Source organism: Pholcus phalangioides, unplaced genomic scaffold, assembly GCF_987345545.1.
Source record: "Pholcus phalangioides strain wild (caught in Gottingen) unplaced genomic scaffold, Ppha-v1.0 ptg000015l_1, whole genome shotgun sequence".
Classification (NCBI taxonomy): Eukaryota; Metazoa; Arthropoda; class Arachnida; order Araneae; family Pholcidae; genus Pholcus; species Pholcus phalangioides.
In genome coordinates this window covers 93090225-93108457 of record NW_028301608.1, presented here as the reverse complement: position 1 = coordinate 93108457, position 18233 = coordinate 93090225, and the positions used below count along the sequence as shown (strand labels likewise).

General features: G+C 37.1%; 1 protein-coding gene across 1 annotated transcript in view; it reads left to right on the top strand.

The window, feature by feature from the left end:
* Nucleotides 1-6412, top strand: part of LOC149077070 (proton-coupled zinc antiporter SLC30A2-like) — a 33623-nt gene extending 27211 nt beyond the window's left edge. Inside the window, exons 6-10 of the mRNA XM_089244803.1 lie at nt 755-908; nt 1271-1460; nt 2286-2391; nt 3698-3832; nt 5597-6412. Of these exons, the coding sequence (XP_089100929.1) occupies nt 755-908; nt 1271-1460; nt 2286-2391; nt 3698-3832; nt 5597-5745 (734 nt within the window). The 3' untranslated portion in view covers nt 5746-6412. The remainder of the gene's footprint in view (nt 1-754; nt 909-1270; nt 1461-2285; nt 2392-3697; nt 3833-5596) is intronic.
* The last annotated feature ends 11821 nt before the right edge of the window (nt 6413-18233 follow it).

Genomic DNA, 18233 nt, shown 5'->3' with positions numbered 1-18233 from the left:
CCAGCTTCGTGGCAGACTCTGGAACAGAGTGAGTGCACCTAACAGTCTGAATGTGTAGCCAGTGTTGTGCCTGATATTTCAGTGCTGCCATCTATACTTCAAGTTGCGAGTGAAATGTAATAATTGAATATTTGTAACGTTTTAGCACTGTTACTCTCTGTGGAGAGACGTTTTAACGGGGAGATCGGCTCGAAACTTGAATTCGGGAACCACAGAAAACCAATTTCAGCCGCCGACCACCACTGAGGCGCCGGTGGGGTTCGAACCCGAATCCTCGCGAGTCATGATCATAGTCCTCGCGTCACTGTGACAACTCGATCACCACAGCGCAAATACGACAATCATCCTGATAATTTTTCTTAAATTTCTGATTGCATTGTCAATATGTTACCAAAAGATGTTCATTGGCGAGCTCTGATGAGTTGGATTTAAGCGTTTTATCCAAGTTTGTGTCTCATCTACTGTGGATTCAAATACAACAGTTTTTGTCATTACAGCAGAATCCAATCATGTTGAATCTTTAATTTTGTATGCGAATTTTCAGAATTAAAATGAAACTCCGGGCCATAGTTTCTTACACAGATTTTCTAAAATCGCGATATAACGAAAACGCGTAAATTGAGGGACCTATCTGTATATTATGCATTATGGAAAACGTGGGAAAATTTTAAATTATGATTTTTGCGTGTAAAAACTTTACTTATTTTCCAATTTATATATATTATTACATTCTTATTATTTTTCTTCTTGTCAGAGGTACTGGGAGCGTTGACGTCCGTATTACTCATATGGGCGGTGACGGCTGTTCTCGTATACTTGGCTGTGTTGAGACTGCAAACAAGAAACTTCGAAGTAGATGGCTCTGTGATGCTTATAACGGCTACTGTTGGAGTCACGTTCAATCTGGTGTGAGTCTGTATCTTAACTCTGTGAAACTGATCTATAATTCATTCATTAATACTTATTTACTAAATTGGTATCATAATTATTTCATTAGTTTTTCCTGATATATGATGCTTAATCGCTGTCATATCGATAAATATTAAGGAAAACGGGCCTAATATCGCATTCTTTGATTATTAAGTGATGTAGGTGCGCTGAAACTTGTGTCTCAACTTCTTCCTTAATGAAACTGTTCAGCTCCGAGTTGTTGCTGATACTGTGCGGATGTGTTGTGTTACAATATGCAGCACCACACTTTAACTAGTTATTATATGAAATAATTGGATTATACACGTTAACGGGGTAACAATATTTTTGATATTCGTAGGATGGGTTTCGTATTGCAATTTGGATGCGCACCGAAAGTCGAAGAAAATTCGAAAGGTATTTTGTCTGATGCAGGTAACTCAGTAAAAGATACTCAAAACATCAACGTTAGAGCAGCTTTCATTCACGTTATTGGAGACCTGATACAGAGTATTGGTGTCTTGGCCGCAGCATTTATTATTTATTATAAGGTAAGGGTGACTCTTTGTGACAAAATCTTCAATAACTGGCTCTTATTCTGAATCAATTTATTTAAATTGAAAACCAAGTTTTGTCTATTCGACTACTTTGGAAGAAAAAAAAACCTAATCAACAGCTACAACGTCGTGGTGAGGCTTATCCCTTTCAGACCTGGTGCTACAAATGTGTGGGTTACTTTTTCTCACTGTAGACCCACGTTTTAACCATTAAGTCCTGACTTGGATGGTTAAGTTTCGAGTTAGAATGGTGAATATGGTGAATATGAACTTTGGAGTCTTTCATCAAAGGCCAGCTCTTAAAGTTGGACTTTCAGGGAATTTTTTAAATGGCTTCCAGGAGAAAGCGCTTCAGGAAAAAGCGTGATTCAATACATAAAATTTTGCAATAAAATTCTGAAAAAAATTGTATGTGAAGATGTATATACTCTGCATCACATGTAGGCTGAACAAATGTGAACGAAGTGAATTATTTCTTCACAAAAAAATTTAAAATTTAAAGAAAAAAAATTTAAAAATTAAATATTTGCTGACATTTATGTTTTTAATGCATTCTTTGAGTATCAAAAATGCAAAAAAAATTGAAAATTCCAAAAACAAATGCTCAGGTCTGAAAGGGATAAGAAAGAAAAAAATTGCAAAAAATAAGAAAATCAATTTATTCTTGTGTACTGCTGTATAGAATATTGTCATCTCAAGACAGCATTATCAAGCTCGATACAGCATATTCGCATAGTATATTCGTTTACATATTAACTATTTTATTAGGCTCCGTATTTAAAATGCCCGGCATTAATAATCATTTATTCTACTTTCCAGCCTGAATACGCAATTGTTGATCCGATCTGCACATTCTTATTTTCAATACTCGTACTGATCACAACAATAACTATACTGAGAGATGTTTTGAACGTTTTAATGGAAGGTTAGTATATAACGTTCTGTACATCATGATCGATGAACGTCGTGTCACTGAAAATGCGTTCCATAAACAAGTATTACTAAAACTTTAAGTGTAAGAATGTGAAAAGAAAAACACCTCTTATTATCTTATCACTATAAAATTATATTATACTCGATTAGGGTATTCAATTTGTCTCCCTGTGATCGAAAAACTACGTCTCTTTGCAAAATATAACTTTAAACTTATACAAATTTTCAACCACCCCTAGCAGTTTGCTTCTAATTGACGAATTTTGTAATTACTAGGGGGCTAGGAATTTTATACTCTAAAAATTTCTAAAAAATGCTCTATAAAATATGCATTTATGTTCTTAAAATCCTATATATGCCCTATAAAACGAAAAAAATATGTTCTAAAATTTTTTCATTCCTATCTTAAATACCATTAGTTTTAGCAAAATAATATGATAATGAAAAGTGTTTATGCAGTCTAAACTAGTTTGAACCATTACTTATTATATGAAAAGAAATTCTTTGTTTTACTAACTAACTTCATCGAACCAAAATTTCCCTCAGAAATTCATCTTTGGAGCAAGTTTTTCCCGACAAACTCAGAATTAATGTGCTGTCACCTATAGGGAAAAATACCTAGCCAAGTAGTGTATTTAGCTTTAGAAAGAGAGAGCACAAAATTAAAAAAAAACAAACAAAAACAAATGAATAATTCTTTTATTTGATAAAAACTCTCAAAATTTCCCACAAAAGCTAAAACATTCCCCCATTTACCAATTTTTCTCACGAGCTACCATCACCTATTCAGATGATTAATCTATTTATAGCCACACACAAGTGTCGTTGAAAGGGTAGTATTTTTATACTACCAAATCAATGTTATTGCTGATTGGTTGAAAAACCGGAATTTCAGGATTTTTTGTCAATCAGCAATGACGTTCCATTTTTAGTACATAAAGAACCTAGCCCTGAGAGCAGGGGCGTAACTAGGCTATAGCAATCGGACACTGCTCCTGGGCCCCGAGCTGAATGGGACCCCCAGCAAAAGTTTACATTTGTTTTGCATAATAAAGACAATAAAAACCATTTCAAGAGGGGCGGGGGGCAAGGAACGCAGAGGCGGGAACCGCAAAATCTAGTCTGAAGTGTGATTGGAATAGCGAGGAAAAAATTTACTTTTTTATCGAAAATCATGAAATATGCCTTAAAATTTTGAAAATATGCTCTATCACGTAAAAATAGCGAAATATGCAAATATATGTATATGTAAAGACAGAAATCCGAGAGCGCCCTAAATAATTTCTCTTCTTTTCCAGGAACGCCCTCTGGCATAGACACGAAGAAAGTTTCAGATCTCTTGCTAAAGGTACCTGGTGTGACAAAAGTTCATAACTTGAGAATATGGTCGCTCAGCATGGATAAGACAGCCCTTTCTGCTCATTTAGTCATTGGTGAATAATACATTTTACTCCTATCAAATTGGCTTGTTAAAATACTCATTTTTTTGCCCAATAGTATAGTCACAGATTTGTTCTCGTATTTTTTTAATATTTTGATAACATAAAACAATATAAACAATAATATAATATACTTGGTAAATTTTGTGAATCATTTATATTTTATTTTTTGCTCATATATATTTTTCAATTTATTTGAAAAAAATCTTCGCTGTTCAAAGTTTGAGACAAATTTTTATATTAATTTTTATTTAATTCTGCTTTTTGGGGAGAAAGAATCGTTCCTGGCATCTCATGCTTCCCCATCAAAAAACAAAAATCCCCTGCCTTTAACAACCACTTGCCTGGCTGACCCGTGTCTCACATGGACATCCGCTTCTTACGGAAATTGACTTCTCCGTGACTAGATGCGTGAATCGTAATCTTTGCCCCTAGAGAGCGCTAACGAAAAATACACACTTAACTGAAGTTGCACAAACGATATCGCTTCATACAACAGCAATATGATATATGTGGCTTTTGTTGTATGTGTGTTTTTTTTTCCTTTCTATCTTAGGAGCACTTCACATCTACACAAACACGCACATATTGTCTATAACCCCCTTCATAACCAGCAAGGGCGGTCTGTAAGTCATCAGGCACTCCCCTCGGGCTGGGCAGCGACGAGGAAAAATTAAATTTTGTCTGCCTGTCTTAATATAATGATATCTAGATGCACAATCGTATAATCTTATTACATAGATGCATAATCTAAAAACTAGATTAAGCATACTTATATTCCATGCAAAACAAATTCAAATAAGGAGCTTTTTAATTTAAGAAAAAAAAGGTAATAAGTGATCAAAATTTTAACATTTTCAAATTAAATAAATTATGTAATATTTGAATCAATATTTTGATCAAAAGTTTCGACATGGGGGAAAATAAAAGTCGATTCAACGAAAACTGGTGATAATCTCAGTTTTAAATTTGGTTTTATGGAAGTTTTAGAAGGCCAAAGTTTGTTGTTTCCACTGTGAACAGCAGTTTTTTTAATTCGGAAACGTCAATTACAATTTGGGAGCCGTTTGTGGGAGAAAAGTAATAGTAATATGAATATCGGAAGAAGGAGTAAATTCTGAAATCAGTGACTAATAAAACAGCAGGATCATAGTGAAAAAATTCCAGGAAATGACGAACATTTTCATCATTGCTTCAAGCGTGCAGCTTGATATTAATTAGTTAATTAATATTAATTTCTTAATCCCTTCTAGTATTTGTTCACATATAGCGAACGGATGAGTGAAATGATTAATTTTTTTTAGCATCAATTAATAAAAAAAGTTACCTAATAAATTTGTTATAAAGTGTTAGCATTTTGAAATATTCGACTTAAAATCGATTAATCGATAAAAATTTTTTTGATTAACCAGTTAAAAATTGTAATCGGATCTCCAAGCCCTAACAGTTACCAATACTACGTTTGTTATAAATGGTTAGCGTTGACAAATATTCAATTAAAATTTTATTATTTGATTAACCGATTAAAAAAAGTTCGATTAACCAGTTCTAATTCTAAATTCTAATTTTCCATCCAGTTCTAAATTCTAATCGATTCCCAGCCCTGTATAAGTAGAACAAAAACTTAATCACAGATTGACGAAGAAAATGTTATAGTATTTAAAAATTGGAAAAATATGTTTTTTTGGCAAATTTTCTTGCATGTACTTCACTTAAAATCGTAATGTAATACCTAATTATTATCATAATTGTTCACAGCCAAAGATGCAAGTCCATTCCAGATTTTGAGGAAAGGTTCCAACGTCGTACGAGAAAATTTTGGCGTGTCTGACCTCACATTGCAAATCGAAGATTACAAGGAACACGGGATGCGGAACAGATGTGATTGTGAGAAAGCATCTATCTGAATAATGGATGTATCGTAACGGAAATCATTGTTCTATCATCGTGCAGTCAGACACATATTTGTACACTTATGTAACAGATCAATAAAATAATGACGTGGAACATGAAAAAATTTCATCTTTCTTAGTGCAATAGATTAGTGCAATAAATGTTTTAAAGTTCATCAGCATTGCATGGATTTTGGAATATAATAGACACTTAGTTCGGATATACGCACGAAATTCACAACTTAAAAAATAATATATTCACATAAAAACTCTTATTAATATCTTTCAATTTTTTTTTTTTTTGCTGTTGCCTTTTACATTTCCTCATGTCTCACATATTGAATCTATTGATATTGTGATGCGAAATTAGCCTTTACTAGACATTTAATCACCGTTTGTTAGATTTCTTTGACGTTTATTTTCTTTTATACTATTACAATGAAAATAGGGATAAATGTGCAGCATTGCCCGGCGCAAAACATTTTCATATGAAATTGTATAAGAGAATAATCTTTAATGGAATGTTGTTAGAGCGTTGTTTACTTGGAGAAATCGCTGTTCACAAGTTAGTGTTTGGAGACGATTATGTGTGTGCGTGTTGTCTGTGTGATGCATTATTTGACCACAATGTATTTTTAAAGCATTATTGAAGAACTGTCGATTAAAGCATTTCTTAAAAACGACATCGTAGTTGGAGAAGTGCTTCAAAAGCTTTGTTGAATGAATCATTGCTAAGAAATTCAGTGATTTCTTGAGCATTGTCTGAAAAGTTATTATCAAGAAATCATTTGAAAGGCCAGTGACTTGAGAAAAACATCGTCAATTACAGAATTGTTTGTATTTGATTAGAAGTGATTAGTTGATTGGAATACTTTTTGATATTACTGCATTATTTCAAAATCAATTGCGTATGGTTGCACAAAACCGTCGATTATGGGTATAAGTTGGTTGATTTACGAAGCGATGAATTTTTTCATTGAAGCATTGCTTGATTGAGAACCCATTCTTGGTTAAAACATTATTTTGAAAGTCTTTGTTGGTAAAAGGCATTGTTAGTTAGAACACTGTTCAAAAAGCTATTGTTGATTGGAGAATTATTTGAAAGTCATCCTGAGTCAGAGCAAGTTGAAAATTATTTTGAATCAAAGCATAGTTGGAAAAAAAATCATCCTGAATCAAAGCTTAGTTGAAAAAGTCATCCTGAATCGGAACATGGGAGGAAAAGTCATCTGGAATCAGAGCATAAATGAAAAAATCATTCTGAGAATCAGAGTATAGCTGAAAAAAATCATCCCAAATCAGAACATAGAAATGAAATTGTTAATCAGTGTAATGTTTGGAAAAATTACATATTCATGATTAGAGTATTGTTAAAGAAGCCATTGTTTTACATCAACATTTTCAATAAAACTTATTAATATTCGAATGTTTTCGTTCGAAATAAGGGAAATGTTTGTGTAAAACATCGGATTATACGTTTCGTACGGAGTTAATCTATTTTAACAATAATTTTATAACAAAAACAAACTTGAATAAATAAACAGTAGAAATAGAATTTACAATCTCCGAAAAAATATATTCATAACTTTTTTTCCCTGAATTCACAGCATATTTTGGAGAAGAAAGTAAGAAAAATAGGCAATTTTAAGGGAAAGGGAGAAACAGTTTAGATTTAATTTTGTTTTCTCTCCCTCGTGTATACTCCACATATACACTCTAGTATATTCTCGCATCACGCGCTTTCACGTTATTTATTAGGTAAATTAGTCTAAACTCAGTTATCTCTTCATTGATTTACGAGAGAGAAAAAATGATTTGTTTACTGGAAGTATTCTCAAGGTACGTTTGATGAAAAATATGCATTTCAAATAAAATACACAGTGCATTTGTGCTTAAATAATGTAAATTCAAGATTTACGATGAGAATACCTTACTACTACCACTTAACCGTACATGCACCTATTACCTTTATGGTATTGCATTTTGATGGCCAGCAGTGTATTTTCCATCTTCATTAACCATCAGCAGTGAAGTGGAGAATTACGTCAAAAGCTTTGTTAAATGAATTATTATCACGAAATTCGATGCTTCTGGAGCATTTTTGAAAAGGAAGTTGTTATTAAGAAATTATTTGAAAAGATAATGATTTGAGCACTGTACTAAGAGCCATTATTAATTAGAGAATTGATTGTATTTGATTAGAAGTGATAAGTTGATTAGAATATTTTCTGATATGCGGTTTTGATATTATAGCATTATTTTAAAACCAATCACGGATGATTGAACAAAACCATAGCAGCCTGAACGTTGTTTGAGTAGCCATAAATCTTATAGATTGCATTGGTTGATTGAGAAGACATTGTTGATTAAAACCTTGTTTTGAAAGTCTTTGTTGGTTAACCACTTTATGATCGAGAACGTAATATTTCGTCCAAACGCCTGTAGAGGCGTTCAAACAAACAAGCTGTCTCTGTTTTCTTTCCTCTCTCCTCATCATTGCGAGGCTTTGTTGTAACACTACGAAGTTGTTCTTTTCACCTTCCTTTTATTTCTATACAATTATTAATGATTCCCCCGCTTTACATGTGATATATCTTTCTACTATATCCACATAAGAGCGAAAGAGAATAGGTAGGGTAAGGGTGAAAAAATAAATTTATACTTCGTATACTCTCTTAAATCCATACTCTCTCTTATCTGTAGTAATCTATTATGCGGTTTTCCTTTCGTTTTTTTTTTACCTTTTCTTATACTTTTTTCCTTAATCTTCTTTCCATTCTTCTAACGTGAGTTCAGGTTAGGACAAGGTTACCATATTTATCGCCAATTCATCACATAAAGATCATCCGAATTTCTTGCCAATAGCTTATAAATAAGTAACACGGATTCCAAATGATGCTACAGTATTTCAAAAACAGAACGAACATAGGAATTGAAAAGCAACAAGATAGTTTCAACATTGAGGAAAAGCTTACTATACTGGTGTGCAAAAATTAAGGACGAAACTGAAAAATTGAAGTCGAGTACTCTTTACGGATGAAACAGATTTAGTCTGACCAGCGATTCTGGGAGCATACACATATGGAGAAAGCGGGGAACACGCAATAACCCATCATCGAAATGGACCGTTTTGGAGGTAGCGAAGTTCTCGTTTGGGGAGTCATCATGCAGTCACTAGTGCCCGCTATTGTACTGAGGTTCTCTTTCCTCACGCGCGTCTTTTTAGAGGTCTATGGGTCCTCAGTTCCTCTTCATGGACGACAACTCTACTTTTTATCGTACAATGGCTGTCGCAGAGCTGTTGGAGAGTGCAGATATTTAACGCATCGATAGACCGTCAAGGCCTCCGGATCCAAATTCAATCGAACACGTGTGGGACACTACAGGCAGACGCTTGGCAGCACGTCACCAGCTGCCAGCAACGATTCCGGAGCTGCGATTGGCGCTACAACAGGAATGGATAGCAATGCCTCAACAGCTCGTTGACAACCTTGTATTCAGCATGGGCAGACGATGTGAATCCTGCGTAGCAGTCTGAAGGATGATCATTTCCCCTACTAAAGGCAGGGCCATCTTAAGAGGATCATGGGCCCCCGGCCAAGTGGTATTATTGAGGCTCTACCAGGTAAAGTCTAGAACATTTCAATCAAATCTCATTTTTGTGAGGTCCCTCTTCTCTTGAGGCCCTGGGCCGTGCCCGACATAGACTAAAGGCTGGATTTTCCTTGCTAGTCAGACACATGGAAGTTTCGGTCTTCTGTCCGATTGTGCTCAAAACTAATTTTTCAATAAAATTCCTTTTTATCCTTCGGATTTATTTTTGGAAAGCTTTGTTTACTTTTCCCATGTTTCTTACGTCTTGGGGATCTTATGGTACACTGGTTTAAGAAATTAAGAGAATTTGCAGACCTGCTCGATTATCTCTAGAACTACTGTACCGATTTTAATGAAATTTGATATGTACATACATTGATACAATACAAAACAAATAACCATTCAATAATTCTAATACACACGCATGATCGTGCGTAACACTCGTTGGAGTCGGAAAGTATAAAACAGCGGTTGCAGAATAACAAAAAAATTGGTTAATAGATGGGTGAATAGGGGGTATGGTCCCCTCTTACAGATATACAGGTCTCGCAGCGTGATTTCATACTTGAAATAAGGCAGTTTATCATTTCCTGTGGCAATTACAATTGCCACAGGAATCCTAAGCGAGTTACAATTGCCCTCCCCAGAGCGTCCCAGACATGCTCTATAGGGTTAAGGTCTGGAGATCTGGCTGGCCAATCCATCCGGCGAATATCCTCACTCTCTAGAAAATCGTCGAGTAGAAGAGCTCTATGTGGCTTCGCGTTATCGTCCATTAAAATGAACTCAGGGCCAACTGCACCCCTGAAAAGGCGAACATAGGGCTCCAAGGCCTCATACCTATACCTCACACCAGTCACAGTGCCTCTTTCAAAGACATGGAGAGGTGTGCGGCCATCCAACATGATGCCTGCCCAGACCATTAAACCTCCTCCGCCATAATAGTCGATTTCGCGGACATTGGAGGGTAGGTAGCGGGTCCCTGGTTCTCTCCATATGAACGTACGGCGAGAATCGGTGCTTAGGCTGAACCAGGACTCATCAGTGAAGAGAACGGTCGCCCATTGATCCATACTCGAATCTCTATGCTCTCTGCACCGTGATAAACGGATTCTCCTGTCCGTAGAAGTGAGCGGGACGCAAACAGCAGGTCTTCTTGCAAACAACCCTCTCTCATGAAGCCTTTTGGAAACAGTCACCCTTGATACACGGGTTCCTGTGGCTTCATACAAGTCACGAGAGAGCTGAGAAGCTGTAACACTTGTTGAAGATAGTTCGCCGGACGCGGCCGGAGATGTAAACGAACTAGTTTCGTAGCACGACATATTATATATTACTAGGCATTATAAACAGGACATTGCGAAAATGATAATAATAACCTTTTCAATTAGCAAATTAACATTTAATTTTATTCATTCCTTAGAAAAATACTTCGACACCGTGAATTACACTAAACTCGATACAATTTACATTCAACATGGACACTCTCACTCCACCAAATTAAACACACAATAATTATTTATATAATTTGAATCACTCACCGTCATCTCGGGCAAGGTTTTCCTGCGTCCCCTACATTGAGTGATCTCGACCCGGGGTTAGGAGGGAAGAGAGAGAAAATTCACGACTCTTCAAGCGCGACATGTTGGTCGTCCAACCTCCAGCAATACCTCTCTGGCAAAAGCCTCGTGTGTTCCCAAACCAAGATGGTGAAGACCACTGCTATTGGTCAAAGGCAATCGCCTGATTTCTGTAAGGGGTTTCATTGGCCCAGAAGCACAATGTGTGTGTCTGTAGAGTTGTGATTGTGTTATGTAATACGTACTTATTCGGCGCTCAAGTGCGTCTTAGAAATACCTGGTGAGGGAAAGGAGAGCACACGTGTTGCATCCCATGTATGTATGAATATGTATGTATGTATGATGTGTGGTTTCTCGATGAGAAGGCGAGAGGGGGAGAGAGTGTGTGTAAGATGCAATCGTGACACACTCCCGTTACGCCTCGCTATAATCGACAAATGGCGATCTTCTCTGGCCGTCGTGGCTCTTGGACGACCTTGCCCAGGCTTTCTCTCGATGGATCCGGTATCCTGGAACTGTTTCCATAAGTTACACGCGACGCTGGGCGTTAAATTGAACTCTCTACAAATTTGGACTTGAGATTGGCCTGCTTCTAGCCTCCCCACAATTCGCCACCTCATTCCATCATCTAAACGTTGGTGGTTACTCATTTTTACTGTTACAATTTGAAATTAACCGATTGCTGCAAAATAACACCAAGAAATTCGCCGAGGCGTGCTAGCGAACGAAATGCGTCTTAACTTACGCGCGCTTATAAAGCCTGTTTCTCTACTGGCTCCGCCTACACACACGTGTACGCTTACGTATTTGACGTACAAGATTTGCATTTTTGTCTAGAAGCAGTGGTTTCACATTCAGTTCAGTACTTTTCATGAAATTCGATAAAATATGCAAACTCTCTTAATTTATTTCACCAGTGTATTATTTGCGTCGATTTAGTTTTTTTTTTTGCACGACGTTACATAAAAAAAACCGTGTCGTTCTTACTTTTTGTACACCAGTGTATTACGAATTATAAAATCAAGACTTCTGGATACTTTAGACATGATGTAATTAATATGTCGGCTGAACGAAAAAGAACTGCGAAGTATAACACTTAAATCCTTCACAGAATCAATGTTTCCTTTCATAAGGAAAATTGCGGAAATAACAAAATCTCTAAAATTCCATTTCACATTTTCAGCTATTTTATAACTGAATATAAATACGAAAACTTTCATTACTTTAATTTAAAAAAAAGTAATAAAATACATATAAATAGACATATACTGAGAGAGTTCTGAAATTAAGTTGGAGATGACAAATACGCACACACACCGGAAAACCGAATTTCGATAAAAATCCGTATATTGGAGTCGTACAATTATCGCAATTTCTCCGAAATTCGTCAATTCTCCAGAAATTCCGATGGAAAAGCGAATCTTCTCTCAATGTCGTAGGAATATATTAAGCACTCATATAATCCCGTCTTCCTGTCTCCTTGGTGTTAATCTTAGGAATATCTTGGACGGGATTCCCTTTGTGGAAAGGAAAGGGAGAATTCTTTCCGGTAATTCCCGAAAGCAAAACTTGACAAGTTCGGAGTTATTTGCCTTTGGAGTTAAAATCAGATCGAAGGAGAGAGTGAATCCGTTAACTTCACGTTGAAATGCCAAATGAATAATATATTTGACTTTTCTCCGTTGAGCTTGCAGATGGTTTCTGACGCAGATCGATCTTATTTGGAAATCTTGACTTGAAACGTTAGCAGTGTTCGGAAACGTCAATATTTACCTTTTTTTTCTTTTTAAATTTTCCGAGTGATTGGGAATGATTTTCGGTGATTCTTTCTCGAATTTAAATAATAATCATATAACTTAAGTGATCCGCGGTGCAGATCCACACTACCACTTGAGTGACTTGCGGCAGAGCTTCAGATCATTTGAGTGGATCGTATGGCACATTTTCAGTATACTTAAGTGATCTGTGGCACTTCACCGTGGCACATTTTCAGAGCATGGAAGTGACACGCGAAGCATTCCCAGATCACTTAAGTGACCCACGGCATATTTACAAATCAACGTGGCTCAGTTACAGAGCGCTCAATTAACCTACTACTAAACCACACACGCACCTTGTCCATATTCCTCTGCGGAACTCCCAACGAATTTGTACATGTTGGAATGTGCATGCCCGTGTTGCGAACCCAACGTAAAGTTGTTTCTGTGTAATGCTTGTTATGTGCAGTCTGCTGCCATCTGTCATCGAATTTTCTAACTATGAGGGAAGTGTACTGATTGAAGATTTTACGACATATATATTAGAAGATTACGGCCACAGAAATTGAATTGGAAACACCCGCTTCTGTGCATTGCAAAGTGATAGGCGCTGTTTAAACCATGAATAGAGCTAAAAAGGTACCGTAGCATTATGAACGCCGGTGCTAGACTAACAGGCAAAAAAGCGTAAGGAGACAACCAGTGAAGATGTAATTACTACCGCCGGAAGTCGCCCACCGAGAAGTTGGCTCACGATCCCACTTGGTGAAATCTTTTTTTCTTTCGTCTACGTCCTGTGTCGGTGTTAATGGTGCTAAAGATGCCGTTTCAACAGCATTCATTGTTTTCTTTCAATAGTGCGCCGATCACTTACAAGGAGAGGGCCCCAAGGGTTCAAAAAGTTAAAAAAATTGCCACTGATCCCATTTAAATATGCAAAAAAAAAATATAAAAAAAAATAAAATCCGGCGGAATCATTATGGGTCTCTCAAAAAAAAGTTTGTAAATATAATAACATTTTGGACGCCAATAGAGGCCAAGAGGGAGTCCTGCAACCCTAGAGTCTTCCAGTGACGTCATTCAAACAACACATGATCAGATTAAGACGCCTTCATATACAATACTGTATTAAGGGGTTCTAGATCAGATTAGAGCCCATGGGCGTACCCAGCAAAGGGCAGGGAGGGAGCTGCCCCCCCCCCAGAAGAGAAATTAAAGAGTCGTAATTGACACGCTCCCCCCTCCAGTTCAGATCCTGGGATCCAGAGGTCCACCACCATCGCTGTGGCGCCAAGACGCTCGGCCAGGCTGGCAGAAAGACATCAGCGATATGTCGAAGACTCAGACTCGTCAGACTAGGTCTGACTATAAACTTGTCCCCTGATCAAGCTGGACCCAAGCAAGTCCTGCGCCGAAGGCCTTCCGTGAACGTTCACTGTATAGTTGTCTTCTCCCCACCCCCTTCTTTCATTTATCTGTCATCATGTTTGTATATATTGTAATTAATCTAGTATTTTCTTTTGTCTGTGTTCTTTTGTTCTTTTTAATGTATGTATTCTATGTACATAGAAAATAAAGTTCCCGACACCACTCAGCCCTTTATCCGGGACAAGGGCTGAAATTGACGAATATTGACAGAGCCTGTGTGGTGTACGGTTTAAAATTTAAAAAAAAAGTTCAGATCCTGGGTACGCCCTTGTTAGAGCTCCTTCAAATTTCGTATAAAGGTGACTTGAATAAGGTTAACGCACCTTGAAAAATCCCTGGCTAACTTAATGGAGGGAAAAAATAAAAAGTAGTTACCTCTACATTTTCTTTGCGACAGATTGGGAATTTCTTTTAAATAGATCGCTATACGCGCGAGAGGCGATGAGTAGCCAACTGAGTCATTTAAAATAATTTGTTGCAGCTGTAATAACTGCAATCCACCGCTATTTTTTTAATGTTTTTCTGGGTAATATGAATGTACTTGCGATTTTTTCATAGTTTTTTTGAGAAAGACAACTCGGGACCTTTTTTTTTCAGAAATGCATGAAAATGAATGTTACCGTTTGAATTTTTCGAAATTTTGTTGCTATCAACGTAACCCGGGGGAGGGCTGGGGTTTTGTCTTTCTCTTCATTCTTGAGCTCATACTCTGAAACATTTATATCTCGATTTCAATTCGCATTCGTTGATTTTTGCAGCCACTAAGGGCTCGTGTATCGGCGAAATTATTTCACCACCTACCTGTATTCAAAACTAGCAAAAGAATCATACTGATATCATGGATATATTCACCCCGGAAAATATAACAACGTCGAAGTTGATTATACGTACAGGTACACCAATAATATTAGATAGAACATTGATTCGTTCCCGCCCCCCCCCCCATAAATAGCAATATTTCATCAGTTGCGTTATTAATCTCTCTCTCTCTCTCTTGTTTATACCATCCGAAATATATCCTTCGTATTTGACTTATAATGCACCGCCATTCAGAATCGATATATCCTTATATACAAACTCGATACGGACCTCCATCATTCAATGCCTGGCTTGGACCATCGAGCCAACGTAAAGCTCGACCCTTGGAAACATGATGCCGTTCGTGAATAGGATCGACACGAGTAGAATTCATTTCCGCATTAGTCTTAATTAACACAGGATTCACTGCAGCTGAAACTTTCCAGATGTTTGATCGCGTGCTTTGACTTTCGGTATGAATCATCACTGGCCTATGCTAGGGAACGTATTTGGCTCTCTCCGGAGCCCATTACCAAAAGGAGAACAAACAGACAGTGCGTGTGTGTATGTAATGTCCCGTATATAAAGTCTATTGGAGATGAGTCCATATTGGAATTCGAAATTCTACGTATGTTCGCTGATATATGGCCGAGAGCAGAGAATCATCGTTAATTAAAGTGCTGTTAAATTAAAGTGCATGTCGAAATATTTATGCGGCTGCTTACTTTAAATTAAATGTTTTTATTGTTTTAGCATCGGAACCGTATAATGTAGAAAACCGAGTAACACCAAAATATAGACAAGTTTAATCAAGGTAATACAGCCGAATCCCGTTTTAACGAACTCCAAGAGACTGGAGAAATCACTTCGTTATAAAGGAATTCCAGGTTTTTGCTTTGTTCCGATAAAAACTTATCTGAGAAATTAGGAAAGTATTCGTTAAAACGAGATTTTCACTATAACGGTATTCGACTGATCAGCGGATAAACATTCAGAGTACTATTGAATAGCTTAAAATCCGCATGTATTTCACGTGATCAACCAGTAGGGCCTGCATCTGTTATACTTTCAATGTTGGAAAGAAAGAGCACTATTACTCAGCTCTTCGTAACATTTGAAGGGTCAGCAGTGAGTCTGCTTACAATTTGTGTAATATAATATAAATGGATATACAAGTACATAGGCAATAGGATGTATAGCATTTTACTGGCGAACCGTTAATCCTAGAGGCATACTTCAAATTAGAAAAAATATCTAAATAACGCGTATATATACACTGAAGAGCCAAAAAAACTGGTCCACCTGCCTAATGTCGTGTAGGGCCCCCGCGAGCACGCAGAAGTGCCGCAACACGACGTGGCATGGACTCGACTAATGTCTGAAGTAGTGCTGGAGGTAATTGACACCATGAATCCTGCAGGGCTGTCCATAAATCCGTAGGAGTAAGAGGGGGTGGAGATCTCTTCTGAACAGCACGTTGCAAGGCATCCCAGATATGTTCAATAATGTTCATGTCTGGGGATTTAGGTGGCCAGCGGAAGTGTCTAAAGTCAGAAGAGTGTTCCTGGAGCCACTTTGTAGCAATTCTGGACGTGTGGGGTGTCGCATTGTCCTGCTGAAAGTCCAACTCCGTCGGAATGCACAATGGACATGAATGGGTGCAGGTGGTCAAATAGGATGCTTACGTACCTGTCACCTGTCAGAGTCGTACCTAGATGTATCAGGGGTCCCATATCACGCCAACTGCACACGCCCCATACCATCACAGAGCTTCCACCAGCTTGAGCAGTCCTGTTGGCATGTAGGGTCCATGGATTCATGAGGTTGTCTCCATACCCGTACACGTCTATCAGCTCGAAGCAATTGGAACCGAGACTCGTCGGACTAGGCAACGTGTTTCCAGTCCTCAACAGTCCAATGTCGGTGTTGTCGGGCCCAGGCGAGGCGTAAAGCTTTATGTCGTGCAGTCATCAAGGGTACACGAGTGGGCCTTCGGCTCCGAAAGCCCATATCATTCACGTTGCAAAGGGTTGCATAGTTATTAAAATGAAAAACATTAATTTTCCATAAAGTCCCCGTGTGCCCAAAACCCCAGTTAGAAAGTTTTTCCCTGTCTCTCCTGATGTAAAAAAAAAAAGAAAGAAAGAAAGAAAGAAAAAAATACACGTTTCTAAGCACAATATTTGTTGAGATATTCGAATTCGAAAACGTAGGTAAGTGGGATAGCAGTATATGCGAGAGTAAAATGGTTTTCCCGAATTTAATGCTCTTTATTTGCAACTTTCCTCCGTTTTTCGAATTCGAATATCTGTATAATCTTTATTCAAGATTCTTGAAAACAGGGTGGATACTATCGGCCGCCAAATAATTACTGACGTGATTCCTTGGGAAAAAATAATACAGAAAAGTGTTTTCCACGTTTTTTAGAATCGGACGAACATTAAAGGAGTTATAACGCATTGAGTTTTTGTGACGTGTTGGTTTTTGTAACGGTCAGTGACTGCTCCAAACATCCAACGGAAGTAATTTTATCTCCCAGCAGAGGATTACAGATTTTTAAAAATGAACCGAAACATTCAATCCCGTAAGAAGCCAGGTTCTTTCGTCTTCTTTCATGATCGACGCTTTTTCCCTTCGTGTAGAGCGATGTTATGAACTTGTCATTACGTGCTATCCTCGTCTGCTATATATTGACAAATTTATTACCATATTTTTTTCCAAGTGTTATCCAAAAAGATCTATTTGAAAAGTTTTTTTTCCCAAAATCAACACTTTTTTTTTGCCAAAATGTGATCATTTTCTCTTCTTCATTGTCAAGCCAAATATATTCTGCTTTTTTGGAATATTTTGGAAATTCTGATATGTGTTGATCTTTGAAAATAAAATGTAGTAAAACAAAAAGTGAGTTAAAAAAATCACGATCATCACAAGACTTTTCAGCGCTTTGTTAAAAAAATTTTGAGTAGGAAATAAAATTGTAAGATTTTACCTCTATTTTTTTGTCATAATTTTATGCTCAGGTACATTATTTTTCTTGCAGAATTCAACTTACCTGTGAGGCTTTTGATATGATACAAGTAGATTCATTAGATTACTTCCTGCAAAAAAGAGAAAGCAAGGCAATCGAAAGTATTAAAATTTATTAAGATGTCTGATCCACATGCTAAATATTAAAATAATATCCCAGCCTATCCAATGAGATTTCTTTTGGGTGAATATTTGTTTACTATTTAGGGTGGTTATTGTTTTGCACACACTCATAATATGAACGAGATGAAGTAGAAATTTTAAACTGTATTTATTTGAGTTCATCGCAACAATTTGTAACTGTGATAGATATCAATCA